This window comes from Remersonia thermophila, chromosome 2 (assembly GCF_042764415.1).
Source record: "Remersonia thermophila strain ATCC 22073 chromosome 2, whole genome shotgun sequence".
Taxonomy (NCBI): domain Eukaryota; kingdom Fungi; phylum Ascomycota; class Sordariomycetes; order Sordariales; family Chaetomiaceae; genus Remersonia; species Remersonia thermophila.
The window spans coordinates 2,228,119-2,250,815 of NC_092218.1; the positions used below are offsets into that span (position 1 = coordinate 2,228,119).

The 22,697-nt window shown below is 55.9% G+C and overlaps 9 protein-coding genes across 9 annotated transcripts; 6 read left to right on the plus strand and 3 right to left on the minus strand.

Moving 5' to 3' along the window:
* Positions 1-419: 419 nt before the first annotated feature.
* On the plus strand, positions 420-1,279 carry VTJ83DRAFT_2073 (uncharacterized protein; the record flags this gene model as incomplete). The annotated part of the gene is made up of 2 exons (XM_071008303.1): positions 420-529; positions 592-1,279. 2 exons carry the CDS (start codon positions 420-422, stop codon positions 1,277-1,279), a joined length of 798 nt encoding a protein of 265 aa, XP_070868613.1.
* A 1,980-nt stretch (positions 1,280-3,259) lies between these two features.
* On the plus strand, positions 3,260-3,859 carry VTJ83DRAFT_2074 (uncharacterized protein; the record flags this gene model as incomplete). Its single annotated transcript, XM_071008304.1, has 1 exon — positions 3,260-3,859. One exon carries the CDS (start codon positions 3,260-3,262, stop codon positions 3,857-3,859), a length of 600 nt encoding a protein of 199 aa, XP_070868614.1.
* A 560-nt stretch (positions 3,860-4,419) lies between these two features.
* Positions 4,420-4,831, minus strand: VTJ83DRAFT_2075 (uncharacterized protein; the record flags this gene model as incomplete). Its single annotated transcript, XM_071008305.1, has 3 exons — positions 4,420-4,442; positions 4,503-4,616; positions 4,717-4,831. 3 exons carry the CDS (start codon positions 4,829-4,831, stop codon positions 4,420-4,422), a joined length of 252 nt encoding a protein of 83 aa, XP_070868615.1.
* Positions 4,832-5,467: 636 nt separating this feature from the next.
* On the plus strand, positions 5,468-6,854 carry VTJ83DRAFT_2076 (uncharacterized protein; the record flags this gene model as incomplete). Its single annotated transcript, XM_071008306.1, has 2 exons — positions 5,468-5,941; positions 6,000-6,854. The coding sequence occupies 2 exons, from the start codon at positions 5,468-5,470 to the stop codon at positions 6,852-6,854; spliced, it is 1,329 nt and encodes a 442-aa protein (XP_070868616.1).
* A 532-nt stretch (positions 6,855-7,386) lies between these two features.
* VTJ83DRAFT_2077 (uncharacterized protein) lies at positions 7,387-10,470 on the minus strand (the record flags this gene model as incomplete). Its single annotated transcript, XM_071008307.1, has 1 exon — positions 7,387-10,470. The coding sequence occupies one exon, from the start codon at positions 10,468-10,470 to the stop codon at positions 7,387-7,389; it is 3,084 nt and encodes a 1,027-aa protein (XP_070868617.1).
* An 805-nt stretch (positions 10,471-11,275) lies between these two features.
* On the plus strand, positions 11,276-12,934 carry VTJ83DRAFT_2078 (uncharacterized protein; the record flags this gene model as incomplete). The annotated part of the gene is made up of 2 exons (XM_071008308.1): positions 11,276-11,361; positions 11,473-12,934. The coding sequence occupies 2 exons, from the start codon at positions 11,276-11,278 to the stop codon at positions 12,932-12,934; spliced, it is 1,548 nt and encodes a 515-aa protein (XP_070868618.1).
* A 352-nt stretch (positions 12,935-13,286) lies between these two features.
* On the plus strand, positions 13,287-14,267 carry VTJ83DRAFT_2079 (uncharacterized protein; the record flags this gene model as incomplete). Its single annotated transcript, XM_071008309.1, has 3 exons — positions 13,287-13,491; positions 13,554-13,771; positions 13,848-14,267. 3 exons carry the CDS (start codon positions 13,287-13,289, stop codon positions 14,265-14,267), a joined length of 843 nt encoding a protein of 280 aa, XP_070868619.1.
* Positions 14,268-14,763: 496 nt separating this feature from the next.
* On the minus strand, positions 14,764-19,069 carry VTJ83DRAFT_2080 (uncharacterized protein; the record flags this gene model as incomplete). The annotated part of the gene is made up of 3 exons (XM_071008311.1): positions 14,764-18,765; positions 18,836-18,947; positions 19,002-19,069. The coding sequence occupies 3 exons, from the start codon at positions 19,067-19,069 to the stop codon at positions 14,764-14,766; spliced, it is 4,182 nt and encodes a 1,393-aa protein (XP_070868620.1).
* An 848-nt stretch (positions 19,070-19,917) lies between these two features.
* On the plus strand, positions 19,918-20,776 carry VTJ83DRAFT_2081 (uncharacterized protein; the record flags this gene model as incomplete). Its single annotated transcript, XM_071008312.1, has 3 exons — positions 19,918-20,062; positions 20,132-20,297; positions 20,404-20,776. The coding sequence occupies 3 exons, from the start codon at positions 19,918-19,920 to the stop codon at positions 20,774-20,776; spliced, it is 684 nt and encodes a 227-aa protein (XP_070868621.1).
* Positions 20,777-22,697: the final 1,921 nt, after the last annotated feature.

The window sequence follows — 22,697 nt, forward strand, 5'->3', positions numbered from 1 at the left end:
TAAACCGGCCCCACTTGAGTTGGCAGGCCTGTCGGTAAGGTACCTGGCTGCTCGGCAGAAGGCGTGGGTCTTGCTGAGTCATCAAATCCCAAAGCATCCCCCGTGCTAACTCAAGCAATGGTTGGTTGAATCCAGGCTAATGTCAGCCCCACCATTCCCAGGCGACTACCCTTGACCTTGGGATGGAGGCGCCCTCCATCAGGCTGAAGAGGTGACGCGCGCCAGCTAACTGGCGAGTTCCACCGCTGAGCCTCACCTTCGAGCACACCCATCTCCCATCTTCCAGGTCCCTCCCCGCACCCCACGCCCAAACTCCCCCAACTTGCAGTATCTCTCGTCCTCCCCCAAGACGTTACAGTTGACCGCCGCCCAACTGTTTAAGGCTTCGACACAAAGCTGCCACAAACAAGCTCTCCAAGATGGCGGCCATGTTCAGTCAGAATCCGCTTATGAACGGGCCGAACTACTCGGTCAACGACGCCCCAAGGATCGGCGCTCCAGAGGGAGCTCGAGAACATCGCTTTGACCCGTATGTATACCGTCGAGGTCACTATTCGTGGGTTCTGCCGAGCGTGCTAATCCTGTCTCCAGCTATACCGACAACGGAGGTTCGACCCTGGCCATCGCTGGCGCCGACTTCGCCATCATGGCGGGCGACACGCGACTCACATCCGGGTACAGCATCAACTCGCGGTTCCACCCGAAGCTGTTCAAGATCGGCGGCACCACGGCAGACCAGAAAGATGCGACCATCGTCCTCTCGGTTGTGGGCTTCGCGGCCGACGGCGAAGCCTTGAAGGAGCGTCTCGACGCCATCTGCAAAATGTACCGGTATCGCCACGGCAAGCCCATGAGCGTCAAGGCGTGCGCACAGCGCCTGTCGACTATTCTCTACGGCAAGCGCTTCTTCCCATACTACGCCTACGCCATCCTGGCCGGCCTGGATGAGGAGGGAAAGGGCGCCGTCTACTCCTACGACCCCGTCGGCAGCTACGAGCGTGAACAATGCCGCGCTGGCGGCGCCGCTGCGAGCCTTATCATGCCTTTCCTCGACAACCAAGTCAACTTCAAGAACCAGTACATTCCCAACAGCGGCGAGGGCCACGCTCTGGTGGAACGGGAGCGGCGGCCATTGACACGTCGTGAGGTCGAGATCCTGGTCAAGGATGCCTTCGACGGAGCGGTCGAGAGGCACATCGAGGTGGGCGATGGGCTTCAGATGATGATCATTACGAAATCTGGAATCGAGGAGGTCTTGCTGCCCCTCAAGAAAGACTGAGCGCGGGATGATTGGGGAAGGGGCTGTGTACACATACGTATCGCATGGACCTAACTCTTTTTACACAAACATTGCGTGGCTATCACATCTTTATCTATGCTGGAGAGTGTCAGGCTAGCGGGTAGCCGCTTGGTCTATTCTCCAATTCCTTGGCCCTCTAGTCATCCCCAGTGACATGGAATCCCTGGGGCTTGCGGTATGCCGAAATGAGGTTGCTGAATAACGTAGCGAAGAAACGATAAAAGAGGTTGTCATCTTTGGGATCCCCCTCTGTATATGAGGATGCAGATGGTGGAAGGTCTGCTCTCCTGAAGAACCTGTAACGCAAGAGACAAGAGTTAGGTCCTGAATTTGATGGCTGCAGCAGCTTGATGCTTTGTGACCTCGGCACTCTTCAGTCATGACGCTGCTTCAGCTTTCTGGAGTAGGGAACTGTCATTCTGCTACAGCTGCTAGGGCCTGGTGGATAGAACCGGGTTCGCTTCATCTCGGAGAGTGTTCCAGGTTGTCGTCTTGACAAACCTCTTTCCTGGACCTCCCGCGAACCTAACAATTTCGGCCTCTGAGATGCTACCAACTCTAGTGCCCTCATACATGCTCACAAGTTGGCTTTGAAGCTCTCGCAGCTGTGTTCACCATTCCTGGCCATGGGCGATAGCAGGAGTTGACGCATCTTTACATTGGCACTGAGGCCGAGGAACAAGCAAGGTGGGGTGCGATTATATCAGCGTCATGTGCCGCGGCTTTCAAACTCAGCAGGCATTGCTTCTGGATGATGAGGCAAGCAGAATGTATAGCGCTTCAATATCACAGTAGCTGACGTCTGGGCATATGTCAAATCCTGTCTGTCCTTCCTCTGTTGAGATCACGGGTCTGATACGCCTAGGCCACTCCTGCATCGATATGGAAGTTGAGACTGCTAACTCGCAAGACCAACTGGACTTCGTGAGCTTCGGAGACGAGGAGCCATGTTTTGCAGCGCCACAGGAGCCCAAACTCTTGTCTTCGTCTCCGCTCTGCTTGTCGGCAACTCTAATAGCATTGTCATATAATAGCATACTATGAGCTACAGCATCTTCACAAGAGCAGGTGTGAGAGTGAATGACGAGGTTCTATGGGGAAAGCCGATCCTTCCTCAAAATCGACACTAGTCTCGAAGCATGCCTAGACTTACGAACGAATGCCCGGGAGTGACCACTTCCATGCAACGAAAGTTGAGCCTGGGCATCTAGGAACCCAGTCGCGGCTTGAAATTTGAGGCAGATGTACCTAGGATATCTAAGTGTAACAAACTACTAGTCACCTGCCGTGACTTTCCGACTGTACACCCGAGTAAGAGTCTAACAAGGGGTGCTGATTCTTCTCCTTGAACAAAATGGGGAAGCTTCATGCGAGCTCACTGGCATTTCCATCTATGGAAGAATTACCCCTCCATGTTGCTATAAGGCGCACGGAGTGCGCGTCTGTGGAAACCGCAGCTTGGATGATCCGGGATGCCTGAGAGTTTTCGGGTTCATTCCGCTGGCAGGCATTGACGTCATTTGTCGAGGTCGTGCCTGGCCAGTTGTGGTTAGCGCCCGGCCTTTGTTGTGGGGCATCCCGGTTTCTGGAAGTATCTCGGATCTTCCCGTGTGATCCAGATCCGACCGGTTGCTCCTCCACCAGCCTCGACAGCGTCGAGACAGTTCCTGTCTGGTTCTAAGAGCAACCAACAACCCAGTTCAAGATGGTTCCAGAGAATTCAAGAGTCCTCCAATGTAGCTATTTCGGTGATGTTTTATGATATTGATTGAAGGGGATGTAGGCTCTCGCAACAAGATAAAAGGGTCAAAGTTTTGCACCCTTCCTCCCACACCGTGTCTCATCCTCAGACCAAGAGCATCAACGACATCTCTAGTGAAAGCAACCTCTTCAAACAACACTCGTTTTAAAAGTTTGCCCATCAGTGTCAGCTCTCACAACAACCTGACGCACACCAAAATGGCTCTCTTCACTCGCAGCTTCTACGACTCGGACCCGAGCTTCACCCCGCTCTTCCGCCTCTTGGATGAGTTCGACAACTATACCCGCGAAGCTCGTGGGCACACCACCAGCAACGACCGCCCGCGCCACCGTGGCCGGGGTCACCTCAGTGCCTTCACCCCCCGCTTTGACGTGCGTGAGACGGACCAGGCCTACGAGCTCTACGGCGAGTTCCCGGGTGTCGAGCGCGACAAGATCAACATCGAGTTCACCGATCCCCAGACCCTGGTGATCCGCGGCCGCGTCGAGCGCAACTACACCTCGGGCACGCCTCTGGCAGGACTCGTAGAGAACGGCACCCAGCTTGTCGGTGCGATCGCCGAGAACGGCGAGACCCCGGCCCCTGCTGCCGAATCGAACGGCGCCACTGAGAAGACCAAGGCGTCCTTGGAGAAGTTCTGGCTGCAAGAGCGCTCCGTCGGCGAGTTTGCCCGAACCTTTAGCTTCCCGACCAGGGTTGAACAGGATGCTGTGACGGCCAGCCTGAACAACGGCATCCTGGGCCTGGTTGTGCCCAAGGCAAAGAAACACGAGACGCGCCGCATTGCCATCCACTAAGGGCTGCGCCATTATGCCCTCGTCACGACATTTTTGGAACACGATAGGCAATGCTCTGGGCCACTTGTTGAGCGGAGTTTCCGAGGAGGGATATTTTGATTCTTCAACGTCTCCTGGGGACTGGTAGCGATTATGACAAGAGGAAGGATTTGTTGCATCAGCTGGCGTTTCAGGTGGGCTGGTTCAGAGGAGTTGGCGATAGACAGGGTTTTTAGCAATGAGCTTTCTTCAACCTAATCCAAAAATATTTCCTGATGTTCCTTCGCTCGTCGGGACATGTTCTTCGCAGCCTCCGCGTGACTTGTCATGAAACTAAAACCTCAATGTCTATGTCGATAGTGGAAGACCCCGGGACTCTGGAGGAGACCAAACTCGAGCCTCCTGCCTCCTGCTCGCATCGCGTTTGCTGCGGTAGATCATCTATGCGACGATTTCAATGGTGCTGGCATTGCAGAGAGACTCCCCCGGAGTTGACTGGATGCACCGATAACATCGCGTGGAAAAGCAACCCAGGTGTTTAGTATCCGTCACACGACCAGGGAAGCGAACTCTGATTTGCTTCAGTCGGCAGAAATGTACATGACTGTTCGCTGTGTCAGAAGCACCATCTGGGATACCTTTCTGGAACTGGACTACCACTGACCGTTGTTGCCCCTGACGAACGCATCGCCGTAGCTCCTCCGCTTCACGCCGTTGACGTATTCCTCCGTTTTCTCAAGGGCAATGTTCATGTACCCGTCAACGGATTGAAGCTCACCTAAAGCATCAAAAAAAACGTGGTCAGGAAAAAAACGGCTTTGGTCAGAAGATGCAAGTCAACTCGGTAGCCCGAGTTGAAGGATGAGTCAACAACTTGCCCTTGTAAACGACCCCGGAGTTCAGCTTGACGGTAACGGGGTTACCGATGATCTCACTGAGGAAGCCTGATGGGTCCTTGGCCCCCTCTCCTTGGGTTGCGGCGCCGTTCTCCATGTCTTGTGGATCTTAGATGAATGAGTGTGGCTGTTGGGCGTCAGGCCGAGTGAGTTTGTGAGGAGATGTGGTTGGTCAAACCGGTTGGTTTGCAAGACGGATGGGTGAGAATACAAGCACTGAGGCCCGCTCTTCTTCCACGCTCGTGGTTGCCCCACTTTCCGCTGATGATATGCCAAGACAATCAAATGAGTCGCAGACCCCTTGATTAAATCTGAGCAAACAATGGAACCACGAGCGCACACATGAAAGACTAATGAGGAGCTTGGATCATCCAGAGAACCTCATATATAGTGATTGGCATTGAATGCTCCCGTCGCCTTCTAGCGGCTGCCCGTATTGGGATGAATGTTCACCGTATTCTATATCAAGAAGTCCTGGTGATGCAGGCGGCAGTGTCCGAAAGGAACCAGTTCTCTCTCGTTCAGAGAGGATCCTGAGGCCAACCACACAAAGCTAGGCACCTTCAACCTCGCAGTAGCCCTTTGCAGAGTTTGACAGACTTTTGTCTCTAACTGCTGTTTTGGGTCACCTTCACCAGTTGTCCAAGACGTCCCCTCGCACACGCTTTCGTTCTCGTCGCCGAGCCGCCTCTCCACCGCGTATATATACCAAGCACTGTTCGAACCAGAGGTCATGGGCGGCTCAGCGTTCTCCTCTCTCCCTAACGCGCCGTATACGCCGCGGATGCCACCCGAGGTCTATCGACAAGTGGTTTCGGCTTGCGGAGCTGCCCTCCGGGACTTGTTCGTTTGCGTTGCCACGCCCATTGAGGCTCCTGCGAAGCGTGACTATGGCGACATCGACATGCTCGTTGCCCTCGAGAGGCGCGTCCTGTTCCCGCGGGCACACGAGGACGCAACTCCCCGCCAGCCCCGGGAGCTTATGTCATCCATCCAGTCCGTCCTCGGGGCCGAATACGCCCTCATCGGGCCATCGGGTTGCTCCGCAAACCTGGCGATACCATGGCCCTCAGATTTAGACAAGCAGGCCGAGGACATTGGGACGGGTTCCGGCGGCGGAGGAGTCGAAGACAGTCACCGGGGCGGAGAGAAGAAGTATATCCAGGTTGACATCCGGGTCTGTCCCGACGTCAACAACCTCTGCTGGGCAAGTTCCCCGGTCTGTCGAACCATCACACAGTCCCGCCTAGCTAACATGATCGCAGATTCTCTACAGGCACGCCCATGGAGATCTCTGGAACATCATTGGAAGCACGATCCGCCCATATGGTCTTACGGTAGACGAGGAGGCTCTCTGGCTGCGGATCCCGGAAGTCGAGAAGTTCGACCGCAAGAAGGCCAAGGTATTGCTCTCCCAAGACCCCGCCGAGATCTTGCACTTCCTAGGAATGAAGGTCCATGGCTATTGGGATGCACCTTTTGAGTCGGTCGACGCTCTCTTCGAGTATGCCACCAGCTGTCGGCTCTTCTGCGTCAAGGAGACTCCCGGCGACGACGGAGACGACGTCGGGATGATCGGCGGCGAGGAAGGGCGAAAGAAGCTCAAGTCCAATGACCGACGACGAATGGCGCAGCGTTCGATTTTCCGCAGCTGGGTCAACGAGTATATCCCGAATCTGCGCGCCCAGAATAGATTCATCCGCAAAGGGAAGGCGACATCCCTGCAAGAAGCCCGCGCCGCAGTTCGTGACGAAGCGTTTGCTCGCTTCTTTGTCGGCCCGGAGTACAGGGCGCGGCTGAGGGAGTTCCAGTTGGAGCGAGACAGCGCGCAGATGAAGTCCCTCATCAAGGAGCTCATCCCGACCGACATGGATCCCCAGAGGAGGGCGTGTCTGGTCTCGGGGATGCTTAAGATCCTCATGGGAGATGACAGGTCCTTCGGCTTCATCCCCTCGGGTCTTAAGAACCAGGAGGGGTTCTACGACAAAGAGGTGGTTCGCAAGTTCATCCAGGACAACATGGCTGAGGTTGCTAAGGTGGCCTGGGACAAGCAGCTGGAGAGGGCGCGAGCAAGCATGCAACGGAAGGCGTTGGCTCGAGCTGCCGGAGAGAGGGGTTAGGTGACGGGATCCAAAGCTGAGGATGGCCAAATTAGAGAGATCAATCACCGACACTCGACGTGGCTACTGAGGAGCTGGCCGGTTTTATATCAAGCTACAAAATGTTTGCGAGCAAGGGAGGTAGCTGAAGAGATCCGTACATAAGTGGAGGAACTGTTAATCTGCGAAGATTGACCAGCGCCATACCGATGCTCACAGCGATATCTGTTGGATACCTAGAAAGTCCCGCCAGAAACGGTTGGATTCAATGAGCATATTAATTCCCTGCGAAGAAAGCATCATCAAGCGCACAGTGACCGGCATGGCGGCACATCGCAGCCCGAACTGTTCCATCGTGGGGTTGAGTGTTCAGTACATGGTATAGCCACAAAGCAACCGCATCAAACTCGTTGCTGGCCCATCCCTCCCCCGCTGCCAACCCGAACTTCAGACCAAAGGTTACAGAACCCAAGCAATATCCGATGCCCTAACGCCACATTGGAGATCCCCCAAGATCGTCTAACAAGACCACCCCCCCTCCCCCCCATCACCATCAATCATCATCTCTGTCTACAACATATCCCATGCTTGGTGCTGTACGCCCACTGGCCGGTGCCCGACCCCCAGCCGCACCATCCCTACTCTCTACCTCATAAGGAAACTTCAGCAGTCCTTTCCGTGCCAACCGTCTCCTGTGTCTCCTCTTCTGCTCCCAAGTAAACCCGCCCGTGTCCACAACGCTAGGATCAGTCCCCGTTGCAGCATCCCACATGTCCGCCAGCCAGTCCTTAACCTCCGGCTGGAGACGCTGCGCGAACGCCCTGCCCTGTCCACCTGTCACCCACTGGTCCAGCTTAACGGGGATGGCGTACCCCCAGACAGGGTCGTCCGCAGACCAATCGCACACGGTCCCGGGGTAGCAGAAATCAGGCCTGCAGTAGCGGAAGCACACCGCGGACTCGACAACATACCAAAGGGTGAACAGAAATAGGGAAAGGCCAAGAAAAGTGAAGCGGAATTTGGGCTGGCGATACCAGAGGGGAGGGATGGTGAGACCTGTAGAGGTTGGCATGCTGGCAGCGTCCCCCTGAGAGCTGATGGGTTCGTTGCAGGGAGGGTATGAGGCCTGCTCCTCCTTATCCCCCGTGCTGGGAGCTCTGCCCTGTTCGTTGGCCTTGTCTTTGGTCCCCACATTCGCTACTTTGACTTCGAGAGTCTCGATGCCTTGCTTCGCGCTTCGGGTGTTGAGGAGGGCTGTCTCGAGAGTCTGGCTCATCCTACCAAACAGTTCAAGTGTGTCGTCAACCTCGCAATTGTCACTGGGTTCGGATTTCATCCCTTGCAAGCTCAAGGCAGCCGCCTGCTGCTCGTGCCGGTCTAAAATATCGGCAAGGTCATCGAGAGTCGAGTCGTCAATGTTGTTGACCCGCTGAATTTCGAGCAAATCATCCTTCACGGTGGGTGGTTTGGCCGAGTTGATCAGCGGCTTGCGACTCCGGGATAGGGATCTGGCACGTCGGCGAGCGGAGATTGACGAGGACCGACTATTTCCCCTGTCTCCCTTAGAGGACCGGGAGCGCCTCTGATGGTGGCCTGTTGTGTCTCCCTTTTCAACCGGCGGGACTGGGAGTATAGAGGTCATTTCCTGTCGAACGCCTGAGCGCCCGGAGCTGTTCTCCGAGGACGCCCCCGGGTCCTTGGACTCGGGCATGGCATCCACCCCGGAACCGCCGGGTTTCTTCTCCACTTTCACGGTCGCAGGCGTTTCGACGTACGCCCCTGTCACCCGAGGGGTAGGCTGCGTCAGCGGGTCGATTTTGACGGGTTTCGGCGTCTCCTTAGGCACGCCAACCGACACTGGTGACGAGGCCCGCAGCGAACCCCTCTCAGACTGGTTCTCGTGAGGTGCGAATAGTTCCATTTCCCCCTCGATTCGCTCCATAGGGTCGGCTTCCGAGTTTGCTGCACTTGCCGGTTTCCCCGCCTTTGAATCAACTGACGAATTCCTGGAGACACCGATAAACCCAACCGTTGGCCTGGTGTCGCTCTTAGCGCCGCTAAATGACCGTCGCTGTCTCGTCCGCTCTCCAATCTCTCGATCGCGCACAGGAGATTCTGCGCTGTCAATCCTCACCGGTGCTTGCCCAGAGATATCGGTGCCTGTCGTGGTCGGCAAATCGGGGGCATGTGTTTCTGTCCCCGTCATTTCTAGCGAACCGGTGCCGAAATTTTGCCCATCCTTGACCGCCAATGTACCGGGCAGATCGAGAGTCTTTTTCCGGTAATCTGCAATGCTCTCCGTTCCGAGGTCTCGTTTCCGTAACCTATCCCGAAGAGGAGAATACGTCTGCGCAGGCTCATCACCTGGTGTTACGCCAACATTCTCATCCGGTACGCTTGAGGTTTTGGGGGTTTCGCGAGATTCATACAGTCCGGATGTCGAGGGCATCCTCCTTGGTAACCCGGTGATCGCGCGTGGCTTCAGATTGTCTGTACCGATAGCACCCCCATCGAAAGACCGATCGCTAGGAACCTTTGGAAGCCCCTCTGGCTTTGTGCAACTGGGGCCGCTGACGGCGTTGTCCGAGTCTAAGGTCAGCGCAGCGGTTGACCCCAGACCGGGTGGTTTGTGATCTAGATCGTCCTTGGGTTCTGGGTCGTTGTTCTCGACGTATCGCTGACCCATCTCCGCTTCGAGTGCCCGGATCTGGTCGATTTTCGTATTGCTGCGCCGGATGGCCACCGGAGGGCTAGTCGAGACTTGAAGATCACCCCCAGTGAAGTCTGCATCGGTTTGCCAGGCAAAGCTTCGATTTGGGGTCTGAGTGTCTGGGAAACCCCTGACGGGCTCCCCGCGGGGCGTGGTGCTCGGGTGCGAAATCTCGTCGCCGTGAAGTCCAGGGTCGCCAGGGCGCGTCGAATCCGATGATGCGTAAGCCGAGGGGGAATCCCCGACTCCTCGCCTTCTGCTCGCCAGTCGTCGTAAGAAGGATGGAGTATCGGGTGCGGTCTTGGCTGAGCGCGGCGGCGAGGGGTTCTCGAGGCTGTTGTTGCTGGACTTCCGCAAGAGTTCCTTTCCCGTCTCGACAAGCCTAGTGCCGAGCTTCGACCTGGATAAGAGCCCGCTGCTTCGGCGACTGGGGTTCTCTGCCTCTTCCTGGTCCTTCGCAAACTGACGGAGTTTTTCGTCAAACGTGCTGTCGGAATCGTCTTGTGAACGAGCAATGTCGTCTATATGGCCGTCGCTGTTCCTGGACGCCAGAGGCGTCGCGTTGGATGCTTGACGCCGAAGCTGGTCCATAGACCCGCGCCGAGATCGCCACATTCTAGGCGCCGGACTCGGTGACCCCTGGTCATGTTCCTCTTCTTCGGCTAACCGATAGGCATCCGAGAGAGAGAAGCCATGCCGCTGGACGAGGCGGGGAATTTTGGTGTTGGTCGACAATGATACGTCGGAGATAGAGCCTGAGCTGTTTGGCCGGCTCGCAGCGCTGTCGGTGGGTTTTGATCGTGAGAACAAACTCTTCCTGCGAGACGCGCTGGTAATGACGAGCGGCGAGGTGAAGCGCGTCGTACTCGGGGCGGGCCCGGTGCTCGACTTGCTATCCCCCATTTTATCTTTCTCGTCGCGATCCATCTCGGTCGTGTAGTTGTATTTTCGTCGGGGCGGGTGTTGGTTGTCGTCGGGTCGGGTTGCAAGAGCAGGACAGGGAAAGCCAAGCTGGGTGCCTTACATCGGGAACTTGCAGCTTAAATGGTCAAGGTAGGGCTGAATATCCAGCGCTGCACTGTCATGGCGAATGAGGCGGCATGGAGTTCCGAGAGGATGAAAACCAGTCTGGTGAGACATTGAAACCCAACCACAGCTGAATAGGTAGTACAACCGCTCTCGCCTTGCGCGCGTGAAGCCCCGGACATGCTCACGGAGAGATGACTTGGCGGCGCGTCGTGGTAGGTGGCTTGACCGGGGGGAGTTGCAGCGGGGCGAACATGACGCCCGGGACGGACAAAGTGGGTCGGCTCTCATTGCGTAATTTTTCTGTATGTTACAGGAACTGGGGCTCGTGTGCATAACTCGCCTCCCTGGTGGTTCGGGGTTTGGATTACAAGCTAGTTGGTACACTGAGAAACCTTTGGTTGCTTTATAATGAAAGGCATTGCCATTTTTGCAATGGTCTAAATCCTGGTGAACAATTGGCTTGATTTTTGATTGTCAGAGTGTACATGCAGTGGCCGGGTCTTTTGTTTGTGATCAAGGTTATTACGAGCCATCAAACCGACGATCGCATCTCAGTGGGGCCATCGGATGCTTCGCTTTCAAGTCACCCTAAACCCCAGCTGGTGCGCGTATTCCCATGCGTCCCACTTTCCCATGCTCATCTAAGAAGTCTCTTTGTGTCAAGTCTTCCAAGCGGTTCTTCTGGCACAGAGGTGACAAGGTCATGTTTCGGGGTCATCGCCAAGACCACCACCCTCCACTGGTTGATACAAGCTCGCCTAGCGAGGTCATTCGTCCTCTGGGACCATGGTATGTGTCTTCCTGGCCGGACGTCAATGGTCCTGCTGGATTACGGTCCTGGAAAGACCCGAGGAACTACACACTTTACATCATGGAAACATTACGCTGACCAGACGGCAGTGAGATTTACTCGTCTTCTAGACATGCCCTTGGCTTCTACAAGTGTGTAGCAAACACATGCCAGTACTCTGTCTTACGGACGAAACTTGGCGACCGAGGCCTCCATGACATATTGGAGACAGCTGTGGCCAATGTAATTCTGGCTACTCCGTCACTGGCTGTGGGCATTGTCGGTCAGGATGGCTCCCACCCGCACTTTGTTCGACTCCCATCGATCCGTACAGAGCACCATATCGAACTCATCAACACGTCCAGGAGAGACACCAATGACTCAATGCTGTTGCGGACCCTCGAGAGGCTACACGACCAACCCTGGCCCGAGATAGAGCAGCGGCCGCCGTGGAAGCTCACCATCATCCTTGACAACCAGTTGTCCGAGGATGAGATGCTGGTGTTTGATGCTATCTTTACGGCGCATCATGCGATTGTGGATGGGCGCAGCACCAGTGAATTCCACACGAGACTTCTCAACGAGCTCAATGGTCCGCTCACACCACCTAGTGAGCTCACCAACGGCACGTTGAACATGGCACGCCCGCATGACTTCCCTCCAACTCTGGAACAGTTGATCGCCTTCAGCACATCGTGGGGTTTCTTGGCCCGGACTCTCTTCCGCGAGCTCGGCCCCAAATGGCTCCAGTCGGGAGAATCTGGAAGCATCTGGACTGGAGCAGCCGTTACGCCCGAGCCATGTCGTACTCGGCTGAGGTTGGTCATCATTCCTGCCGCATCCGTACCTGCGGTCCTCGGGGCGTGCAGAAGACATAACACCACGCTTACTGCGCTTCTTCATGCCCTCATTCTTCTCTCGTTGTCCAAGAACCTCAAGCCCGACCAAGCTCCAGCGTTTCAAAGCTCGACACCCATCGATCTACGCCCCTTTGTAAAAGGCCATAGCCAATCCGGAGGAACCGAAAGTCTGTTCGGAGTCTACGTGACAGCCCAGACACATTGCTACAAGTCTGATGTTGTCGCTCAGCTCAGGGACAGGCCCTCGGCGGCAGAAGTGTGGACGATTGCGGCCACCCTGCGGAAGAGCATCAGACAACACCTTGACAACATACCCAGAGACGACATCATGAGCATGCTTGGTTGGGTCACGGACTGGAAGAAATTTTGGTTATCCAAAGGCGGAAAGCCGCGCCAGGATACATGGGAGGTGTCCAATATTGGGTCCATGTCCCCGTCGCACGAGGAGAGCGATGAGCCAGAGCAGCGAGGCTGGAAAATTCAGCGTTCCATCATGTCCCAAAGCGCCATGGTAGCTGGTGCAGCGATTGGCATCAGCGTTTCCGGCGTAACGGGATGTGGAATCAATCTTGCGCTGGGGTGGCAGGAAGGAATTGTCGAGGAGGTAATAGTCGATGCCTTGACAAGCGACCTGCAAACTTGGCTCGATCATGTCGGGCACCGTGATGATGACTTTATAAACTGCTCGAACGACGCAGTGGCCGGGAATTAGATGTTACACCAAGGGACCCCGGGATGCTACACATCAAGAAAGATATTATAATAGTTCAAGGGTCCGTACAAGTGATTGTTGTCACCTGATGTTTGTCAATGGGCACCGATGACAGGTGGGACAGACAAGTCGAGAACACCTCGCGCTGGATCAGGTGCCGGGCGGATGCCAAAATGACGGTAATTACCTACACTGTCAAGTGGGTCCAGGCCGATCCCGAAGTTTATCCACAGGAATGCTGTGCAGGTCCATCCATCCAGTTCGTCAACCTCAACCGCGAAATTTTGGGAAAGTTCCCAAAGCAGAAGAACTGCCTTAACTTGGCGGATTCTCCAGCCCGACTTGAACGACCATGACAACGCCGCTAGTGAGCAGGTCACCAGCCTGCCTTACGTGCTTGCGGAGAGTGATACAACCTCTCAGCAGCAACGGCAGCAATATCGGTGCTGGCGCCTTGCCGCTGGTGCAAGTCCGCACCAAGACGAGGTACACCCGGCCGAAGGACCGAGGTGTTGTTGTCCGCCTGCTCGAGGATATTCCGAAGTTTGGTCGCAAAGGTACACTCGCATGTTCTGGCGGGCATTGGACGAGTCAATTGGCGCTAATATCCATGCCTCAGATTCCATCTTTCGAACCGAACGAGGGCGCATGCGGAACGAGTGGTACCCGAAGAAACTGGCCGAGTACATGACGGCGGCGCGCTTCCACGAGCTCGGCTTGACGCATGATGATATTGGCGAGCGAGATCCCACCTTTGGGCTCGTCGATGTTGCGGAAGCCGAGCAGGGCCCCGAAGAGTTCGAGGAGATTTCAAGGCCAAAGATCATCGCGATTACTGTATGCGGTTTACCCATGTCCTGTTGTCTTGCTTTGTTTAATCCTGGCGTTTGCTAATCGCAATGTTTCGCAACAGCCCGAAAAAGCGCAGACTATTCTGACCACGTTGGTCCCGGAGACCCTTACTTTCCACCGAAAACCGATCCCAGCACCCCCCGCTCCTTCACGCCCGGCTGTTTCACCCCTGATCGCGGGGTCAGCCGCTGCAGACGCTGAGAGCAAGCAAACCACTCTGCTGGCCATCTATGGCTCTGTGTCTGCCGACGACATTGTTAGCCACATCAAGGAATTGCTCGTGATCGATGTGGAAGGTAGCCGTATCGTCCTGGAGCCCGAGCAAATACGTTTTCTGGGATTGCCCGAGGACGTTGACCGGATCAAGGAGCTGGGGCGCTTTGAAATCGAGATTTCCACTGGAGGTTTCGGGTTAGAACCCGTGCGCAAGGTCATCGAGATTCTCCCGTCGGCGGAGGGGTTCCCCGAGGCAGAAGCTTAAGGCTCATAGGAGGAAGGAGTGGAGAGTTCACTCCATCTCCCTTGCGTTGATGCCCCTTCACTGCTCAGACCATCAAGGAAATCAGGGGCTCACACATCTGCTACCAATAGTGTACAACTAGTTGATTCAGGCCATCTGCCATAGCCATGTCTATCCTGCGTGCCCCTTCCCGCTTCCACATCAATCCACCAGAGAGCTGCAAAGATTCCCATGCGGGGCTCTACGCAGACAAGTGGCGCACTCTGCCCAATGATGGGTGAGGGCAAGAGATTGGCGCTTCACACTGAGATAATGACCTGCTGGGAACTCATGGGATTTGTCAGAACTCGTTGCTATCAGGCCGAGCTGCTGTCGGAAGCAATGTTCCAAGAACGCGATATGGCAAGCTTGCAAACCACGGCCTTGTTCCAGCACCTGAGCGCCGATGCCGTCGAGGATCAGAACTGCAGCCTCCTCGTATGTCCAGTGACTATCCTCTCTAAGAATTTCCGGTTAATTACTCGGTGCCGTTGGTGCCTCGAGTACCTCCATCAGGATCGGCAGGAGTCTGAGCGGATCCGTTGGTGGCTGCACCTTGAGCAGCATGCTGCTGCGTTGGGCTCGATGCGGCCGGGATCCCATCGGTAGGCGCGGCACGCAACGAGTTAGTCTCACTCACGGCGGGACTGTCCCGGCTTCTGGATGCCCCGATTGTGAACGGCAAGGCCTTCTTAGAACCTGTGCTGGACCGGCGGCTCTCGAGGCTTTTTGACAACGTCTTGCTCACCCCCTCGATACCCGACGGACCGGCGCGGCCTCCCGTGCCACCTCCCTTGGTCCCAGCGCGCCCGGGAGTGTGCCTGTCTGCCATAGCTTCGACATTATTGGCAGCAACTGTGCTCTTCGCGATGCCCGGCGTCGAGGGAGCTCCTGGTTTGTCTTCCACTGCATCGATGAGATACCAACGGAGACCGTCGGACAGGTCGAAGGGATTGTCGTTTTCGTCGTCGTTGACAGACTCAGAATCGGTCCCGGTCCCTTTCTTGGCGAGGCCAGACGAGTTCTGGAGAGATTTGGACAGGTCCACGACGCGCTCTTGGATGCGCGAGATGCGGGCAACAAGCCATTCCCGGCTGCGGAGCCGGTGTGCTTCTTGTTCCCGCAGGAAGTAGTGGGGGAACCCGACGTTGAATGCCGCCCACGCACCGGTTGTCTGATTCCGCGTCGGTAAGAAGAGCGCCAGATCGCCCTCCTTAAAATGCTTGAAGGCGATCTTCTCGTGCGCTTCCTTTTGCATAGCATGTGCCTTCTCTCTATACGCCCTCGCATCACGCTGCAGCTTCCGCGCCATGTGCTCGATATCCTTGACCCGCCGGTACACGACCTCGCAGAACGCATCCGCGTCGAAGGAGCCTAAGGAGGACATGTACGCAGTGTACTTTTCGGATTCGGCGTCCACGTCTGAAGCGTTCACCCAGTTGAGCAGGTCGAGGTCTGCGCTGCCAAACAGGGATGCGCGGCTATTGAGCGTACCTGACCTGCGCAGCGATGTGCTGGCATCTGGGTCGCTGACGCTTTGTGAGGTCCGCTCAGACCGGGGAATCTTCTGGATTACCATTCCTTCCTCTTGTCGAGTTACCGAGAACCCAAGTCGCTCAAGCAGATGAGCGAGGCGTTCGTTCTGGGAATACAAGCGCTGTGAGAGATCCCGCGCGTGTTCTGACCGAGAGTCAAACAAGGCAGAGAGGCTGGACAGCTTCGTCTGCAGTCGCTGGAGCTTATCCTGGAGAACCCGGACCTCCTCTTCCAAGCTGCCCACCCGTGACTGCCGTGAAGCGAGTTCCTCGGTGACCTGCGCAAGCTTCGTCTCTTCTTCTTGCAGACGCTTCCTGAGGGACTCTGAGCCCGTCTCCCCGTCGGCAAGCTTGCTTCGCAGTTGGTCAAGCTGCTCCCGGCTGTCGGCGAGCTCTCCTTCGAGCGCTGAAACTCTGGCTTTCTCTTCTGCAAGCGTTTCTCGCAGATGAACTGACGCCTCCTCTTCTCTGGAAAGCCGCTCTGCCAGAGAATCCCTGTCTGCCGCCACCGATTTGATAGTGTTTTGTGCTGCGTCGAACTGTGATTGGAGCAGGGAGAGGTCCTCATGCAAGCGTCGCACCGTCTCCAAGGCCCCTATGACCTTTTCTGAAAGCTCACCCACCAAACTGGGAGCGTCAGCTGGCGCCAGCTCCTCTGGTGAGATTTGGTTCCAGAGCTCTCGAAGAGCCGTCTGCTGCACATCGACTGCCTCGCTCATTGTAGCAAGTTGCTTGCTGAGCTTAACGGCGTTGTCGTGTGCCGCCCGGAGCTGCCGTTCCTGTTCTTCCATGGCCTCGCGCTGTACACGAGCCTCTTCACGAAGAAAGCTGATCTTCCCCTCGAGTGTAAGTGCCTCATCCTGCTTCTCCTTTGTAAGGCGTTCAACCTCGCTTCTGAGGGCGTGGATCGTCTCGTCATACGACGCCTTTTCATGTTCTCTAGATTCCCCGAAGTGCTCCATCTCATCCTCGGTGTCTTCCAGACGAGCCTGCAGACGCTTGATTTCATCCTCAAGCGATTTCCGTTCATCCATGAACTCCCGCTTCAGGGCCTCCAGGTTTTGCAAAAGGTCGCGCTTCGTCGAGTTTGCCTCGTCCACTTGTGTCTTTGCAGTGTTGTACAGTGTCGTCTGCTCGGCGAGGCCCCTCTCCAGCGCCGCGGCGCGCTCCTTTTCGGCCCCGAGCTCGACCTCTAGCTGGTGGACACGTTGCACCAGGGCATCGACGCCTTCTACCGATGCACGACGGCCGTCCGATGGATGCGGGGATTTGATGGAGATAGTAGAGTCGCCGCGGTCCGAAAGATGCTGGCTTGGAGTCTGGAACAAATGGCCGAGTGTTGGGCGTGATGCCTGAGATTGTCGATGGAGAAGATCCTCGAGTCTCCTCACACGGCTCTCAGCCGTTTTCAGCTTGCTTTCTAGCTTTGATTTGTCTTCCTGCAGAGACCGAAGAAGGTCGTCGTCTCCTCGTATCAGCAGCCCGCTGCGGCCTAGAGCCGCTTCGTGGATGCTGCCGTTTTTGAAGGCCTTCATCCGCTTGAATTGCTGCTTTGTTGGGCTGTTCATTTCGGAAATCATCTTTCCAACGTCACTGATGATCTCGGGGTCCGCCTTGTTGGTCTGGAGAAGCGTCAGGAACTCTTCCAGATCCTTTCGAGTCATGGACGGCCACGGCTCCTCCTCGCCGATGAGGTTCACTTCTAACCCAGGGACGTGACTGTCGAGGCTGTGGGGCTCAGGCCCATACGTATTGCCGATCGACTTGTACCACTTCCGCCGCCTCTTGATTTCCTCTTCACGAAACAGGGCCATCTCATTTGCGAGAGTGGATGAGTCTTGGGTCATCTTTTCATGCCACTCACGCCGCTTGACTGCCTCTGCTACGAAGGATGCGTACATGTACGGAACTTGCTGGATCAGCCGCAGGTAGTCGAAAGTGGCGAGTTCATCCTCCTGGTTCATGGCGTTGATCTGGGACTTGACGCTGTGGCTGAGTGCGGTGATATCGGTGATGCTCCTCATAAACTCAACAGACTCGGCAGCAAGGGAGTTTCTGGCCTGTGTTGCATAGCGAAGCATATCGTCCATTTCCGCCGCACGCTTGCCCAAACTTGGCAGCAACCGCTCGGTGTGGTTCGCGCCAATTTTGGAAATTTGCGAGAGCGCATTCCCGGAGTCGGACGAGTACTCGAGGGTGGTCCGGCAGTCTGTGTCGATTTTACCTGCCAACGCCTCGATGTCGTTGACGAGCTGCTCAGACTCGCCGCGGTGACCCATCTCTGAACGCTCGATGGTCTTCTCGTACTCGCGGAAAAGGTCCTCAGCGTCTTGGAAGAGACGATTGGCAACCCTCTCGAGATCTGCCATCCGGCCGTTGAACTTGCGGAGAGCCGAGGGCGCTAACCTACCCGCTTTCCGCGCCGTCTCCAGATCCACCAAGTCCTCAAGAGAGGCCTGACGGGAAGCTCGCCCCTTGGCATCCCCAGAGCTGCGGCCAGTCATGAACTGGACCATGGCTGGGGACACGGGAATGCTCCTTGCAAGGGATAAATACTGCTCCCACCTCGAAGTCAGGTTTCCGTAGTCGGCTTGCGCCCCGGGAAGCCATTTTCTGAGTTCGGCATACTTTGGCTCGAGCCCCTTGATGACCGACTCGAGGTTTGTCACGGCAGCATCGAGACAACGCAGCATGATGTCCATTTCGCTGTACCGTTCCTCAGTCTCCCGGGCCATTTGACGACAGTCGTCAACGATCTTCCACGACCAGGTCCGCCGTGTCTTGAATAGTTCCTGCCACGCCTGTATTGACTTCACAGGTTCGGCCGGGTTCGGCTGATCCTGCAAAACATATCGTTTCGGGAGGGGAATATCGAGTTTTGGAGTCTGACGACTACTCTGCGAGAGCGGTTGGGCAAGCCGGTTGTCATAGACGAATATCTCCTTCTGTTCATGTAGATCAGCAACAACTCTCTGTCATCGGGTGTCCAGCAGAAGATGCGATAAGGGCACCAACCTCGGCCTGAAATGTCTGTAGCTTGAGGGGCTTCCCCTGAGGCGTCAAAGCAATGACGCATTGCGGCGGTATCGACGTGTACCGAGAAACGGACGCCTTGAACTCGTCGACACTGAGGCTCGTCAGCGCCGTTCGCTATGATAGAAGGCAAAGGTCTGAGGCTCACGAAGAAAGCTTCGAGACATCGATCTGCAGGCGCTGGCCCGTGTGGGCAACCAACACCTGGGCTGCCATGTCCAAGCATGCCTTGAGCCGTCCAGTGTAAATTTCCAATATAAAGGAGCTCTCTCGGATACGATATCGTAGTATGTGTAGTGACTCGGGAAGATGGGCATCGAGCGGGTGCCTATCGGATGGACGTGTGGCTCACGTCACTGACGAAGTCGCAAGGCGCGCTGGGCACTTAACGATGACGTCGCGACCTCCGCCGTCGGTGCCTGCGCTTGGATGGAGCGCGTCGAACACAACCAACAATATCGTAATTAGGTTGTCTCGAATGCGGTAGAGACGCAAGTGGGTTGGCCCCCGGCGGTCCGAAATGCGGGAGAGCTTGCTCTCAGGTCGCCCACGCGAATCGGTCAAGGGACAATCGAATGCACCAAAGTGACAGTGGGTTGCCAGGGTGTGGGATCATAGACATTGCGAGTTGCGGTATGGTGTGAACACCAATTCCGCACTGTATAGAACAGCAACCCAGCAAGAGAACAATAGTGACAGCGCATCCGTCACATCTGACCTTGCTAGCAAACGCTCAAATAAACCCCCATCAACGACGCATAGGAACTGATTCAAGGGCACCTAGGTGTTGTTGATTTGAGGCGACGGACTGTCTCTCTTTGGAATCTCGATGGCAGACGTGGAGGCGTCCAGACCAAGACGAGTGGGACATCTGCGGCACAAAAATCAACACTGTTTAGTATACTGCGTAGTTACTGTACAGCCTCGCGCTCCAAATCGACCTCCTCAGTTCCTGTCGTGTCCGCCAGTCTCGCATCACTCGGGGCAAGATCGTCAACGGCCTGGGTTCTTCACCAGACCCTGCTTCATCTCCTGGGGAAACACTACTGCTCTTCTTGGGAAAGATGGCGTCTAACACGCCAGCAAAACCCTCGGCTGTATTTACAGGTGCTGAGCTTGCCGTGTTGGGGCTGTTTGATCAGCTGCAACAGCTCCAGCTTGAACTTGCTCTTCTGAGATCCCGGTCACGAGCATTACCTTCTGCAACCTGTAAGTCGCTCTTTAACGACAGGTTCCCGTGTCCGAGCGAGGCAGGTTGGCACTGACAACGCTTTGAAGACGGAGCCTCCCAGCACAACGAGCAGAACTCCGAGGAACAGCGCCTACAGTTACTGGAGGCCAAAGCCACGCTTGCTCTTCGAGACTCCATCATCGAAAACACGATATCTCTTCAGCCAACCCTGAATGCCGTCCATCATGCAACGGGCGCGTCTCCTGCTGAAAGGTATGGTGCTGCCTCCATCCACCATAGCGTTTATCGGTCTGCATGCTCCAAGGGTTCGCCATCGTCAACAGAATGCAAACCGCTAACCTGCTTGGCATGGTTCAAGAGACCTGCTGCCAACGATAGAGCAGCGCGATTCAACTGCCATTCAGGCGGCCCGGATCTGCAATGACCTTCAGACATCACGGAGCCAGCTGGCAGACCTTGAGAAAGACAACCTCGCTCTGTGTCAACAAAACATAGAGCTTGCGGATGAAATATTGGGCCTTGTAACAAAAGCACATCCTCCCAAGCAGAGCACCTTCACCAACCCTCGGGTTGGAAACGAACTGACAAAACTCGAGCAAGAGGTGGCATCCGGACGTCGCAGGTGGAAGGTGGTGAAAGGCACCACAAGCGCCATTGTGGCTGGGAGCAGCATGGACTGGGTTAGGGATGAGCGCCTCCAGAATCTTGTGCTGGACTCCGCAGATGAATGAGGGCAGGCTCCGTCAAGGAGGCCGGGCCGACGCGTCACCCCAGCGGCAGATTCATGAAGGCACGAGCAGGCGACGGCTCCCGGCAGGAGCACGAGCCAACGACCGCTTTGGAACCCCGAGATCTTATCGCCAATGGATCCCCCTTGGACGCGCTGTGGAACACCTTAGCGCTTTGCCTTCCCCTCGTCAAACGGGCGCTCCGTCGACCAACTTGGCGTCAGGTCTGCATTGTGGCGGGAACAATGATGCAATACGATCTGTCGAGCACACTGCCATTCCAAGTCCACAATCTATCTTGCGTAAAGCCCCTTTGCCTCGAAACAACAGTGCGGATCTACACGCATACGCGTAGACGTCGAGGGAGGAGAATTTGCGGGTTGTCAAGGTTTCACTGATGACCAAAAACGTCAGCGTCCTGAGAGACTGGGGACACCCAGGCGCTTTCTTGGGTCCGGCTATCAGCTGATAGGTGGAATGCAGGGAACCGAGGGGCCAGCAGGAATGAAAGGGAGCTGTTGGGTGTGGCATGTGCGAGAAATGGCTGCAATGGATCAGCCAACCAAAAGGGGGAGGGACGCGGCACGGAGGGGCGTGCCCGTTCATGCTGGGCTGTCGCAAGGAGCTGCTCGGAGTATGGGGTACATGGCCGACACCGCGTCAGGTCGTCAATTGTCGCCCCAGCCGAGGGCAACGGTACATTGCACCTTCTTCCACAACCCTCTGGATGGCCGAGCTGTCCTCTTGTTTTTTAACAAACACTCAATATCTCAACCAGTTCTTCCATGGAATTCTTTACACCGACCTGATAAGGTATCTCACCGTCGGTTTTTTTCTTCTTTTTTCGTTTCTTTTTTTTTATACAATGGATCAGCGGCACACAACCAAGGCATCATTTCTTCATGTTTAGCTTTCCCAGCCCAGCTCACGCGCATCTGGGTGTAAGTTCAATGGGCGGATTCCGAGTCCCGTCATTTCCACATCACGCAACACGTTGGCGGAAGAGACCCGGTGATGTTGTTCAGAAGATATGCAATCTACCTAAGCTTCCACCTGCTGAGGCCCTTCGAGAGAGGCCCTCGGAAAGGAGGTAGAAGCAACCAATTGATAATTAAGACAGGGCGTTCACTTGATCTCGAGACGTCCCTCCCGCTCAACACGTCACTCGCAGAGCAAGAGAATAACCCGAGATCCTGTCATGCGAAGTTCCACGGCTGGCCAGTGAACCTAAATACAACCCAAGATAGCCTACATCCTGATCTCCATGAGAGTCGCGGGAGTTCCTTGATGAGCGCAAAATAATCCCACTGTCTCTCGGTCTGGACGCTGCACTGCCTTGTCTGGTGGTGGTGCTGTGCTCGAAGCCCCAGATCCCAATTTCTGTCGCGTGCTTGTACCGGGTACAGTGTTCCGTTGGGATGTGCCCACACGGACATTGGTACCATCGACTTTGGGTGGTGCGGGTGGTCCGTGCCTGTCACACCAAAGGCCAAGCGGCTGGCTGGGAAGCCAGGGAGATGAGCGCAGCAGCCATCGCCCCTCCCCAAAAAATCCCCGGCCAAAAAATCAGCCCGTGCTCCCAAGCCGCAGCTTTTTTTTGTTATGGCAGGAGGGAGGGACCCCCGCCCCGCTCCCTCACTCAATCAGCCGCCCATAGTAAAATACGAGCAGGCGGCTTCCCCTTCCCCTCCCAAAATCTCCCTCCTCTTCTCCCATACAAACTGCCCGCGCACACAAACACGCTTTAGCATCCGCCTCTCCACATAGCCAACTCAGCCCAACCAGTGAGTACTTCTCTTCTCTGCAATTCTCAGCAGCATTCCAGGTACTCTCCGAGGACCTTGCTGTCGTCGCACCTTTCTTTTATTGGCGTAAGGTTCGCCATTTCGCTGCACTTCCTCCTTTGCTGGCGGGCTCTTCGCAG